The 13,532-nt window shown below is 45.6% G+C and overlaps 2 protein-coding genes across 5 annotated transcripts in view; both read right to left on the bottom strand.

The window, feature by feature from the left end:
* Positions 1-2,282, bottom strand: part of LOC118371407 (phosphatidate phosphatase LPIN1) — a 38,526-nt gene extending 36,244 nt beyond the window's left edge. The window contains 1 exon segment of the mRNA XM_052496977.1: positions 1,963-2,282. Within this exon segment, the coding sequence (XP_052352937.1) occupies positions 1,963-2,022 (60 nt within the window). The 5' untranslated portion in view covers positions 2,023-2,282.
* A 6,376-nt stretch (positions 2,283-8,658) lies between these two features.
* The window catches only part of greb1 (growth regulating estrogen receptor binding 1), a 56,073-nt gene continuing 51,199 nt past the window's right edge, over positions 8,659-13,532 (bottom strand). For all 4 annotated transcript variants that reach the window (XM_052496973.1, XM_052496976.1, XM_052496975.1 and 1 more), the window contains one exon: positions 8,659-10,983. In XM_052496973.1, the coding sequence (XP_052352933.1) occupies positions 10,820-10,983 (164 nt within the window). In that variant the 3' untranslated portion in view covers positions 8,659-10,819. The remainder of the gene's footprint in view (positions 10,984-13,532) is intronic.

Raw genomic sequence — 13,532 nt, 5'->3', positions numbered from 1 at the left:
GTAGAATCATTGAGGGCCATTACATGATCATGTTGACCTTTCAGGGAAATGCAGAAGGGAGCTAGATGTGATCTGCAGCCACAATTACTGTACTACCACAATGACGACCCATAACCATTATCCTGCTGTTTCTTTCCTGATTTATTTCATTTATTAAAAACCTTCCATAATTATGAAACCATTAGTAAAAAAAGATCAAATCCAGCTCCATTGCCTCTACTGTACATGGTCAGAGAAGTACAACTCCACACCACAAACAACGTGTTCATCACAGCTAATGGAATGCAGCATTTTACTGTCTCTGTACGTGATGTGGGATCTTAATTTGACCACTCTTAGAAACGCAAACTTGTAGTGTATTCAAGGCATAAAAAGTATTCTAAAAGTTTGTCATTTTCACTCTCAAATGTCAGACGTGATTTCCCCTAAACAAACAATGTATCAACCCCTACAAAAAGAAGAAGAAGCCTGTTGTAGCGAACGGCCTCAAAGATCCTACCTCTGTACAACCTTTCAGGTTAAACTCAAGATTGTGAGTGCTACAGCTGTACAGTACACATGACCATGTTATTACACTTTACAGAGAGTTTCTGAAGAGTGTACACTGTTAATGTGGGGCGGCAGGGTAGCCTAGTGGTTAGAGCGTTGGACTAGTAACTGAAAGGTTGCAAGTTCGAATCCCCGAGCTGACAAGGTACAAATCTGTCGTTCTGCCCCTGAACAGGCAGTTAACCCACTGTTCCTAGGCCGTCATTGAAAATAATCATTTGTTCTTAACTGACTTGCCTAGTAAAATAAAGGTAAAATAAAAAAAAATGTGTGTGTGTGTGTGTGTGTGTGTGTGTGTGTGTGTGTGTGTGTGTGTGTGTGTGTGTGTGTGTGTGTGTGTAATCTGTCCAAGGAAGCCTTTTGAGTGCACAGCGCAATCTGAGACGTTCCCACAGCCCCCCCTAAATCAAATGAAATTGTATTTGTCACATCCTTCGTAAACAACAGGTGCGGGCTAACGGTGAAATGCTTATTTACGGGCCCCTTCCCAACAATGCAGAGAGAAAGAAAATAGAGAAATAGTAGAAAAGTAATAACACGTTATTATAAAAGTTATAATAAATACACAATGAGAAAAGATAACTTGGCCATATACATGGGGTACGAGTACTGAGTCCATGTGCAGGGGTATGAGGTCATTGAGGTAGATATGTACATATAACTAGGAAGAAAGTGACAGATAAGAAACAGTAACAGCAGCGTGTGTGATGAGTCAAAACCGTTAGTGCCAAAAGGGTCAATGCAGATAGTTAAATAGTTAACCAAATACTGTAGCTACCCTGACAAATTCTTTAGAAGTCTTATGGCTTGGGGTTAGAAGCTGTTCAGGATCGGTCCTGTTGGTTCCAGATTTGGTGCATCAGCACTGCTTGCCGTACGATAGCAGAGAAAACAGCCTGTGACTTGGGTGGCTGGATCTTTGGCACTTTTTTTAGAGCCTTCCTCTGACAAAGGAATACCCCTCCCTCATTCCTCTCTCTCCCTCTCCCCTCTCGCCCACTCTATCCCTCGCTTTCTCCTCCCCTATTCCCTCTCTCCCTCAATGGAAAATGAATACAGTCATCATTCACCGTTCGATTTCTAAAACATAACCAAAACACAAGCAAAACCTGCCGCAAATGCATCCAACGAGTTTGTAGCGGTACACATTGGACGCAGTCATTGCCAGGAATATCCATCCCTCTCTTCCTCAACAGCAGCAGAACTAACACTGTTCCATCCATGTGTGGACATGACATTTAGCTTATTAAGATTGGATAACTCTCCACCAAAAGTACAGGAACAAGCTTCTACCACCCTACATTTTCAGTATCTTTCTCTCTCTCTCTCTCTCTCTCTCTTCTCTCTCTCTCTCTCTCTTTCATCTCCATCTCCCCCTCTCTCTCGGACAGGCCGACAGACATGCCACCCTACCCAGAACCAGTTGGGACTGGCGTCGTTGCAGAATTCTTCCAGATGTTCCTCTGGGGTCATGGTTCCATGGCACGGCTCGCTCCCCACTCAGGCGTAGGATCCTCAACTTGTGTGTGTGTGTGTTAGAAACCTGGTGATCCAACCGACATGTGTGTGTGTGTGTGTTAGACACTTGGTGATCCGACGGACGTGTGTATTCAGGTGTAAGAAACCCGGTAGTCCGACGTATGTGTTCAGACGTTAAAACCAAGTAGTGATCATTGCGATTCTCTGTAAGACTGTTATACTGTGTGTGCTCACCGGTCGTTTCTGTGGATGTTTAATTTTACCGAGCGTGTTCTGAGAACCACGTTCCAAGACGAAACCTGAGAGGACAGACCAGATCCCATCCCAGCTCCTTTAGATGGTGCTGCTGACACCAGGACAACACACGCGTGCGCACACAAACACACACACACACGCACAGACACACACAAACTACATGTATTCATGTGTACATGAGCATATACACATAGAATACACAAACACATGCATTAATTGCATACACACTGTCATGACATAAATGCATGCACACTTTGATGGTACAAACACAAACTAATACGCACGTATGCAGGCACGCACACACACACACCATAAGTAAAACATCTCTATGGGCAGTAACTCCTGGAACTGGTTTGCTACCCAACTCTTAGCTCCCTAAGTGACGTCATCACAGCCATTTGGGACAGGGACCTGGTTTTCACTATGTTCTAACCGCCGCTCCCCCCCCCCTACCCCAAGGGCTGCAAGACGAGTAGGTCAGCTCAACATGCTCTTACAACCCAGGGTACACGCGGCCCATTTGAACGTCCCTGTCTGCCCCCTTGCGTCTCTGGGTTGGACCCCTGAGCTGCGGCTCAGAGTATTCTTTCTTCATCATATGCAATGTATTCTCTATGAATTTGGTATGTCCCCCCTGTTCAGAGAGATGTGTCATTGAATGTGTTAGGTTTATGTCTCATCCCATCCTACATCACAGCCAGCTATGACCAGATTGGCTGTGACTTTAGTGAATTCTATACATCTGAGAAACAGTGCGCAGCTCGATTCTTTCTTAGAGTGCTGAAACTAGGCTCGGGGTACATGGGTGGATGATTTTCAGTCAGGAGACTGAGTGTCGAGTTCCGATTTAGTTGATGTAGCCCAGGCACAGACTCCTGGCTTTTACCATGGCAGGAATCCCAGCATTATTGTTAACACAGAACTCCTTTGTCAATAAAACACATAATGATGAACCTGGGCCTTAGGTGTGCTGGCAGGGATTCTACCATTAGACCAGTTCTGACACCACCAATTACCACCACTCTCACAGATAAACCCTTGTCAAAAGATCCTATAGGATTCCAATACATTTTTTTCCCATTGGAGCCCTAAAGGATTTTTTTGGACGAGGGTCAAATATATTATTTAAGGAGATTTGAGTTTTTGATTACAGGACAGATGTAAATATAGATAGTGAGGAAAGAGACAGTTGGCCAAGGAGGCATATGTGGTCTAGAGTCAGGAGCTTAGACCGTCTACACCAGACATAGCACACTGGTAAGTGTTTCGTAAAGATATCTGTATAGAAATGATACAAGGCTGGTTCCAAAATTCCTATTGGATTCTAACTGGATCCAACGATTTCAATAGATTTGTTTTCTCCTATAGGATTTCTATTCATTTTCTCAATGGGAATTGTATAGATATTTACATGACCTTTTAAAGGATTTATCCTCAAATCTTGGCTATGCACTATAGTTAACTCGGCTGCATGAAATATTGAGCACCCACCCGCCAAATCTCTTCGACAATTACCTACGAAGGTGGACAGTAGACACAACAACTGATATTAAACGGCCCCCCCTTACCACTTGAGATGGTGACCCTATAGTGGGGAACCGCTGGCAATGTCCCCTCTACCCAGTAGCTGTCTCGTGCTGCCCTACATCCCCTCCAAAGTCCAGGGGACACAATGTGAGTAAACATTTGGATCTTGGTGCCATAAAGTTACTGTGGAACCGACTAAGATTTTGTCCACATTTGCGTCAAACAGGTGTGCAGCACAGAACGTGATGTAATCGTAATGTGTCATTTTTGTGCCAAGAGATGACTGGTAGTAACATCCAGGAGGTAGATACAGATGAAGCACCTTCTAGGATTTGAGGGACTGCGGGTAGGACAGCAGGGGAAAGGGGTACAACCCTAGGAGTGAGGGAGGGCGGGTAGGACAGCAGGGGAGAGGGGTACAACCCTAGGAGTGAGGGAGGGCGGGCAGGACAGCAGGGGAGAGGGGTACAACCCTAGGAGTGAGGGAGGGCGGGTAGGACAGCAGGGGAGAGGGGTACAACCCTAGGAGTGAGGGAGGGCGGGTAGGACAGCAGGGGAGAGGGGTACAACCCTAGGAGTGAGGGAGGGTGGGTAGGACAGCAGGGGAGAGGGGTACAACCTTAGGAGTGAGGGAGGGCGGTAGGACAGCAGGGGAGAGGGGTACAACCCTAGGAGTGAGGGAGGGTGGGTAGGACAGCAGGGGAGAGGGGTACAACCCTAGGAGGGAGGGATTTTTTTTACTTATTTCATTAGGCAAGTCAGTTCAGAACAAATTCTTAGAATGACAGATTTTTACCGTGTCAGCTCGGGGATTCGATCCAGCAACCTTTCGGTTAGGGGCCCAACGCTCTAACTAGGCCACCTGCTACCCCAAACATTTGGGGGGAGGTCTCGTTATCTTTGGGTTTTTTCATTCTTTTTTTGTTTTCTTTTCCCTATCCCAACATAATGGATAAAGGGAATACAGTGCCTTGCGAAAGTATTCGGCCCCCTTGAACTTTGCGACCTTTTGCCACATTTCAGGCTTCAAACATAAAAATATAAAACTGTATTTTTTTTGTGAAGAATCAACAACAAATGGGACACAATCATGAAGTGGAACAACATTTATTGGATATTTCAAACTTTTTTAACAAATGAAAATCTGAAAAATTGGGCGTGCAAAATTATTCAGCCCCCTTAAGTTAATACTTTGTAGCGCCACCTTTTGCTGCGATGACAGCTGTAAGTCACTTGGGGTATGTCTCTATCAGTTTTGCACATCGAGAGACTGACATTGTTTCCCATTCCTCCTTGCAAAACAGCTCGAGCTCAGTGAGGTTGGATGGAGAGCATTTGTGAACAGCAGTTTTCAGTTCTTTCCACAGATTCTCGATTGGATTCAGGTCTGGACTTTGACTTGGCCATTCTAACACCTGGATATGTTTATTTTTGAACCATTCCATTGTAGATTTTGCTTTATGTTTTGGATCATTGTCTTGTTGGAAGACAAATCTCCGTCCCAGTCTCAGGTCTTTTGCAGACTCCATCAGGTTTTCTTCCAGAATGGTCCTGTATTTGGTTCCATCCATCTTCCCATCAATTTTAACCATCTTCCCTGTCCCTGCTGAAGAAAAGCAGGCCCAAACCATGATGCTGCCACCACCATGTTTGACAGTGGGGGTGATGTGTTCAGGGTGATGAGCTGTGTTGGTTTTACGCCAAACATAACGTTTTGCATTGTTGCCAAAAAGTTCAATTTTGGTTTCATCTGACCAGAGCACCTTCTTCCACATGTTTGGTGTGTCTCCCAGGTGGCTTGTGGCAAACTTTAAATGACACTTTTTATGGATATCTTTAAGAAATGGCTTTCTTCTTGCCACTCTTCCATAAAGGCCAGATTTGTGCAATATACGACTGATTGTTGTCCTATGGACAGAGTCTCCCACCTCAGCTGTAGATCTCTGCAGTTCATCCAGAGTGATCATGGGCCTCTTGGCTGCATCTCTGATCAGTCTTCTCCTTGTATGAGCTGAAAGTTTAGAGGGACTGCCAGTTCTTGGTAGATTTGCAGTGGTCTGATACTCCTTCCATTTCAATATTATCGCTTGCACAGTGCTCCTTGGGATGTTTAAAGCTTGGGAAATCTTTTTGTATCCAAATCCGGCCTTAAACTTCTTCACAACAGTATCTCGGACCTGCCTGGTGTGTTCCTTGCTCTTCATGATGCTCTCTGCGCTTTTAACGGACCTCTGAGACTATCACAGTGCAGGTGCATTTATACGGAGACTTGATTACACACAGGTGGATTGTATTTATCATCATTAGTCATTTAGGTCAACATTGGATCATTCAGAGATCCTCACTGAACTTCTGGAGAGAGTTTGCTGCACTGAAAGTAAAGGGGCTGAATCATTTTGCACGCCCAATTTTTCAGTTTTTGATTTGTTAAAAAAGTTTGAAATATCCAATAAATGTCGTTCCACTTCATGATTGTGTCCCACTTGTTGTTGATTCTTCACAAAAAAATACCGTTTTATATCTTTATGTTTGAAGCCTGAAATGTGGCAAAAGGTTGCAAAGTTCAAGGGGGCCGAATACTTTCGCAAGGCACTGTATATATATATGAAATTAAAGAAATTCTCATGTCTTTGAGTTGCTGTACCTAAAAATGTATTTTCCTTCTACTTTTTATTTGCAAATAAGCAACGTAAAGATGCTGTGCATTCAAAGGGGAAAACCCCACAACATCTTGTGTTATTGTAACATTGTATATAGTACTGTATCATATTGTAATGTCTAATTCAAAAACAAGATGTTGCAGGACAAAGAATCTAATAAAATAACTCAAGTGAGTTCTTTGTTGAAGAAGGTGTACTGTACTGGTGGTCATACTGCAAATCAACTGGCAGCCTTGCGTCCCTCCCATATTGTGGTGAATAAAAACGAAAGGAAGATAGAACTGTTGTTGAATTTGTACTGGAACAAATGACAGCAAACTAGAACTACAATTAAGAAAAAAAATGTTATCATAGGATTCTGATTAGTGTGACAAATTTCAATTGGACTAGATGTACTGTTCACAACTTGAGCCTAGTGGCAATAGCTTCCGCTGACTGTCAGTCATGTCAACGTATAGTGTGTACGGCCCTCTGCTGACCACAGATAGGGTTCAGTCTCGTGTGCAGCAAACAGAATGTGAAGAAAGGGAATAAAGAGGGAGACACCACCCCCTAGAGGTGAGAAACTAGAGTTGCTGTGAGAGATTTGTGAAGCGAGTCAACGTTTAGAGTCGGGTTGTGCAGGCTTTTGCGCCCCGTTGTCGTGAATGAGCCAAGTCAATATGACCTGAGGACTCCTCCAGTCCCCAGACATAACTCTATGTAACAGTGAAACAAGAACGATCAAGAAGAAGCTGAAGAACAGGAAGAGGCCTCAACCACAAGCAGCTAGAGAGCATCGAAACCCAGTCAAGTGCAGGGAGGAAGTGACAGGTGAAGGTAGACTGTATGCAGATGTTTCTCTGCTGCGGGGCAGAGGTTAATCTAATGTGTGGACATACCCGTCAAACTCGAGCCCTGGGAAGGAGCTGGTGGAGTTGCCTGGTGGCACATGGGTCATGAGGCAGATGACACCACAGATTGTTGTGTGTAGATATCCCGGGTGAACGAGACAATCTGTTATGTAACTTTGCTTCGATGTCACGTGTAAGGGCGATGACGTGTAGTGTCAAAGGAGGCATAGGCCTGGGCAAAATGTGTATAAAAACCAACGTACAAGATGGGGAAAGGGAGATTCTGGGGAAGAAAGGAGCTGATTGATGTAGTATTAGAACACTTTGGTGCAAGGTAAGAAGTGAATTTAATTGATATTTTTAGAAGCTACTGCATTAAAATAGCTATAAAATAAAAGAATATAAAATAATAAAATCCATCAGGTGTGAAGCTGTGGAACCAAAATAGAAGTGTTACTGGTTTTCATTAACTAGTTCATTTACTGGTTGACTAAATAGTCAAGAATTAGAGTAACATAACAACTAGGCTTAGGTAGCCTGCAGCCAGACCATATTGTGGGCTTGAGCAGGAAACCAAAGGGGGGCTTGAGGGTAACTAAAAAGCACACTAAAGGAGCACTGGGTGTCTATAGTTTGTCCTCTACCCAGACGAAGTGCAGCTAGTTTTAGCTGAAACCCTACACCCGGGACTTAGCTAGTGTGACTCACCCATGTGGGTGCTGTCCAGTAAATTAGATAGGGAAGACCAGCCGCTAGCAGGGGTGTCTGACATTATTTATAATAGTTTAACCCCGTGGCGGAACGTATCCACGCAGTGAGAGCCGCACCACGTAACCAAGTAGTACAGAGTGGACTATAAATAATCATTGAATCGCTTGTTTGGTGTTGTACACAAAAATAGCCCACGCTGACGCGTAGTATACCGAGTCACAAACTACCCGTGAAGTGTAATCAGTAGGAAGGAGTGAGCTAACATCCGTGGCCGTGTGCATAAAGTGAAACTCAAGCTCCACTGCTAGCTCAGCTCAGGGTAGGAGGACAGGAAGGCCCCCCTTCACCTAGAAAGAGGCTCATACCAACGCACGGTGGGAGTTGACCCGACCTGTGAGGCCAAGAGAAGATCCGCACTAACTAATCCAGGTCCAGACTGAAGCCTGCGATTAGTTGATTATCAGAAACAGGGGTGTTGGTGCCGGGCTGGCTCCCCAAGGCATGAGGCGGAGAGGCCTCGTTTAAAGCCCCGTTCAACTGTAACTACCCCACAAGAAGTAGATCATAGTAAAACAGATATATCATTCAGAATGTACACACACCTGGACTGGTGTGTAACCAATAGAAGGCAGCAGAGATGGAGATCGTTTTCAAAATACGTACATTTACACATTCAGTACATAAAATATGGATTCAAGTTTCTCAACATAGTGATCATCAGAAGGCTGCAAACACTGAGCGTCAGAAAACACAACCACATGTACACGTAACGCTTTCGTAACGAACATTGTTATGAAGACACCAAAGAAAACATGACATGGGTACTTTTTACATGACACAAAGCAGTCCAAATATTTGCAAAATAGTTCGTCACAAAAGCCCAGGCAAAAAACAAAACGTCTACAAAAATAATATTTGTACAAAATACACTCCTCAAAAATATCATAAACTACAATATGAACGGCGGCAGACACTGCGGAATGATGACTTTTTAACACATCACAACAGAGAGGTGGAGGCTTAATAGGAGTATGGTAGTAAATTGTCATTGATACTAAATTAATACTACAGTGAACAGAGCCATACCAGCCCCAGACTGATACAGTTGAAGTCGGAAGTTTACATACACCTTAGCCAAATACATTTAAACTCAGTTTTTCACAATTCCTGACATTTAATCCTAGTAAAAATTCCCTGACTCGGGTCAGTTAGGATCACTTTATTTTAAGAATGTGAAATGTCAGAATTATAGGAGAGAATTCTTTATTTCAGCTTTTATTTCTTTCATCACATTTACATGCACCCAATTAGTATTTGGTAGCATTGCCTTTAAATTGTTTAACTTGAGTCAAATGTTTCGGGTAGCCTTCCACAAGCTTCCCACAATAAGTTTGGTGAATTTTGGCCCATTCCTCCTGACAGAGCTGGTGTAACTGAGTCAGGTTTGTAGGCCTCCTTGCTCCCACACGCTTTTTCAGCTCTGCCCACAAATTGTCTACAGGATTGAGGTCAGGGCTTTGTGATGGCCACTCCAATACCTTGACTTTGTTGTCCTTAAGCCATTTTGCCACAACTTTGGAAGTATGCTTGGGGTCATTGTCCATTTGGAAGACCCGACTGATGTCTTGAGATGTTGCTTCAATATATCCACATAATTGTCCTGCCTCACGATGCCATGTATTCTGTGAAGTGCACCTGTCCCTCCTGCAGCAAAGCAACCCCACAACATGATGCTGCCACCCCCGTGCTTCACGGTTGGGATGGTGTTCTTCAGCTTGCAAGCGTACCCCTTTTCCATCCAAACATAACAATGGTCATTATGGCCAAACAGTTCTATTTCTGTTTCATCAGACCAGAGGACATTTCTCCAAAAAGTACGATGTTTGTCCCCAGGTGCAGTTGCAAACCATTGGCTGGCTTTTTTATGGTGGCTTTGGAGCAGTGGCTTCTTCCTTGCTGAGCGGCCTTTCAGGTTATGTCGATATAGGACTTGTTTTACTGTGGATATAGATACTTTTGTTTCCTCCAGCATCTTCACAAGGTTCTTTGCTGTTGTTCTTTGATTGATTTAGACTTTTTGAACCAAAGTACGTACATCTCTAGGTGACAGAACACGTCTCCTTCCTGAGCGGTATGACGGCTGCGTGGTTCCATGGTGTTTATACTTGCGTATTATTGTTTGTAGAAATTAACATGGTACCTTCAGGCGTTTGGAAATTACTCCCAAGGATGAACCAGACTTGTGGAGGTCTACAATTGTTTTTCTGAGGTCTTGGCTGATTTCTTTTGATTTTCCAATGGTGTTAAGCAAAGAGGCACTGAGTTTGAAGGTAGGCCTTGAAATACATCCACAGGTACACCACCAATTGCCTCAAATGATGTCAATTAGCCTATCAGAAGCTTCTAAAGCCATGACATAATTTCCTGGAATTTTCCAAGCTGTTTAAAGGTACAGCCAACTTAGTGTATGTAAACCTCTGACCCACTGGAATTGTGATACAGTGAATTATAAGTGAAATAATCTGTCTGTAAACAATTGTTGGAAAAATTACTTATGTCAGTAGGTGTCCTAATCGACTTGCCAAAACTATAGTTTGTTAATAACAAGAAATTTGTGGAGTAGTTGAAAAACAGGTTTTAATGACTCCAACTTAAGTGTATGTAAACTTCTGACTTCAACTGTAGCTATATTCACTACCAACTACTGTCTATGGGTTATTGGCTTGATCCACCAGAAGAATACAGACAGTTTTTAGCTTTCTGTTTTGACCCCACTGCAGGGCTCAAGGTGAGGGGTACGGCAGTTCATATGTGTTTCCCTGTGAGGAAGAAGAGGGGGCGGTCCTCTTTAGCATTGGCTGTCTGGAACTCGTCACTCAGCCGGAACCTCCACTCGTCCTCGAGCTCCAGTCTTACCACCGTCTGTCTCAGAGAGCTTCGGTCAGCACATATCACACACAGAATCGCCCCTGGACGAGGGAAGAGAGAATACCTTTGAGGATGTGATGGCTTTTGTGTGTGTGTATATGTGTCACACCCTGATCTGTTTCACCTGTCGTTGTACTAGTCTCCACCTCCCACCAGGTGTCTCCCACCTCCCCTCATTATCCCCTGTGTATTTATACCTGTGTTCTTTGTTCGTCTATTGACAGTTCGTTTTGTTCGTCAAGTCTACCAGCGTTTTTCCCCTTGCTCCTGTCTTTTCTAAAGTTCCTGTTCTCTAGTCTTCCCGGTTTTGACCATTCTGCCTGCCCTGATCCTGAGCCTGCCTGCCGTCCTGTACCTTTTGGACTACTGACCTCTGCCTGCCCTTGACCTGTCGTTTTGCCTGCCCTCTGTTCTAGTAATAAACTTTTGTTACTTCGACACTGTCTGCATCTGGGTCTTTCCTAAAATGTGATAGTACGAACAGGCCATGACCGACCCAGCAGACTTAGACCAGCTGCACAATGCTGTCTCCCTGCAAGGAGCCACCATTGGACGACACGAGGAGTTACTGCAATGTCTTATGGAGGGACTCCATACCCTGGCAGAACGCCATGACCAGACGTTCGAGACTTTGCTGGAGCAATTCCGCGGATTGCCCACTGGACAGCAGGTCACACCCATAATCTCCCAGCCTACCCCAGTGTCCAGAGAAACCTGCTTACCTCCTCCGGAGCCTTATGCTGGAGATTCTGGAACCTGCCGGGCTTTTCTCCCCGAGTGCTCCCTAATTCGAGCTGCAGCCTTCTTCGTTCCCCTCAGACCGCTTGAGGATAGGGCTACATCATAACGCTGATGTCTGGGAGGGCACTAGCCTGGGCTACGGCGGTGTGCCTGGATCCCGGAAGCATTGTTCGTCATGTTCCTTCACGGACTATCGGAGGTGGTCAAAGATGAGCTTGCAGCCTAGGAGCTACCCATGGACCTTGATTCCCTCATAGCCTTGACCATCCGGATCGATGGGCGGATTCGAGAATGTAGGAGAGAGAGGAAATCTGTGCCCTGTCGCCTTTGATTCCCACCTCGCCTCCAAAGAACCCCGGAGATCCCCGAAGTCTACATGTCCGAGTGAACCCGACGTCACACGAGTTCTCTCGGGAATCACAGAGTGCTGCCGACTCTCCTCCTTTGGAATCCAGGCACCTGGGCAGGGCTAGATTAAACACTTACGCCGACTCCACACCCAGAGCTGTCTATATTGTGGAACTACGGGACATTTCGTAGCTACCTGCCCATTAAAAAACCAGGCTCATCAAGGGGCGAGTACTCTGGTGGGCCTTATGGAGAACCTTTCCTCTCCTATGACTCGTACCCCTTTCCATGCCATCCTGCTGTGGGGTAACAAGTATAAATCTCTCTGGGTACTCCGACTCTGGGGCCAATGAGTTTTTTTGGATGCTAACCTGGTGTCCGAGCTGGGCATCCCCACTCAGCCCCTCTCCATTTCCATTGATGTTAGAGCGCTGGACGGGTCACTCACAATACCACTCCCATGATATTGTGAGAGGGGCTAAAGCGAGGCAATCTAATTTATGCTGATTAAGTCTCCTCAGGTTCCCGTGGTATTGGGATTCTCTTGGCTCCAGCGACACAATCCCATCATAGATTTGACTGCTGGTGCCACTATGGGCTGGAGCCAGTTCTGCCACACCCATTGGCTGAAGTCAGCGTAGCCTGCCCCAGGACGTCTTCCTGGTGGCTCGGAAGTTGCCCCGGACCTCCCCGCCTTTCTCGCGGAGTACCAGGACCTCCAGGAGGTGTTCAGTAAGGCCCAGGCCACTTGCCTTCCGCCGCACCGACCCTTCCAGGCACCACTCCACTCCAGGGACAACTGTACGCTCTGTCGGGTCCAGAGACCAAGGCCATGGAGACCTACATTGAGAACTCCGTAAAGGCAGGGTTCATCCATCCTTCTGCCTCCCCCGCCGGCACAGGGTTCTTCTTTGTGGAGAAAAAGGGAAAAACCCTGTGCCCGTGCATTGACTACCGGGGCCTCAACGGAATCACGGTGAAGAACAGCTACCCACTACCACTCATCTCCTTGGCCTTCCAGCTCCTCCAGGGGGCCAACGTGTTCTCCAATCTGGACCTACGGAATGCCTACAATCTGGTTCGGATACGGGAAGGGGACAAGTGGAAGACCGCCTTCAACGCGGTCACTACGAGTATCTGGTCATGCCATTTGGCCTTACCAACGCCCCAGCTGTATTCCAGGCTCTGGTTAATGATGTTCTCCGCAACATGTTGAACCGGTTAGTCTTTGTCTACCTCAACAAAGTCCTCATCTTCTCCCGCTCCGCCCAAGAACACGTGCTCCACGTCCTACAGGTTCTCCAACACCTTCTGGAGAACCAGCTTTTTGTGAAAGCGGAGATGTGCGAATTTCATCACTCCACCATCCCCTTCCTGGGTTACATCATCGCTGCAGGTAGTGTACAGATGGATCCAGGGAAGGTGAGAGCGGTGGTGGATTGGCCCCAGCCTACGTCCAGGGTGCAGCTACAATGTTTCCTGGGATTCTGCAACTTTTATC

Source organism: Oncorhynchus keta, chromosome 35 (genome assembly GCF_023373465.1).
Source record: "Oncorhynchus keta strain PuntledgeMale-10-30-2019 chromosome 35, Oket_V2, whole genome shotgun sequence".
Taxonomy (NCBI): Eukaryota; Metazoa; Chordata; class Actinopteri; order Salmoniformes; family Salmonidae; genus Oncorhynchus; species Oncorhynchus keta.
This window is presented reverse-complemented; position numbering and strand designations above follow the sequence as displayed.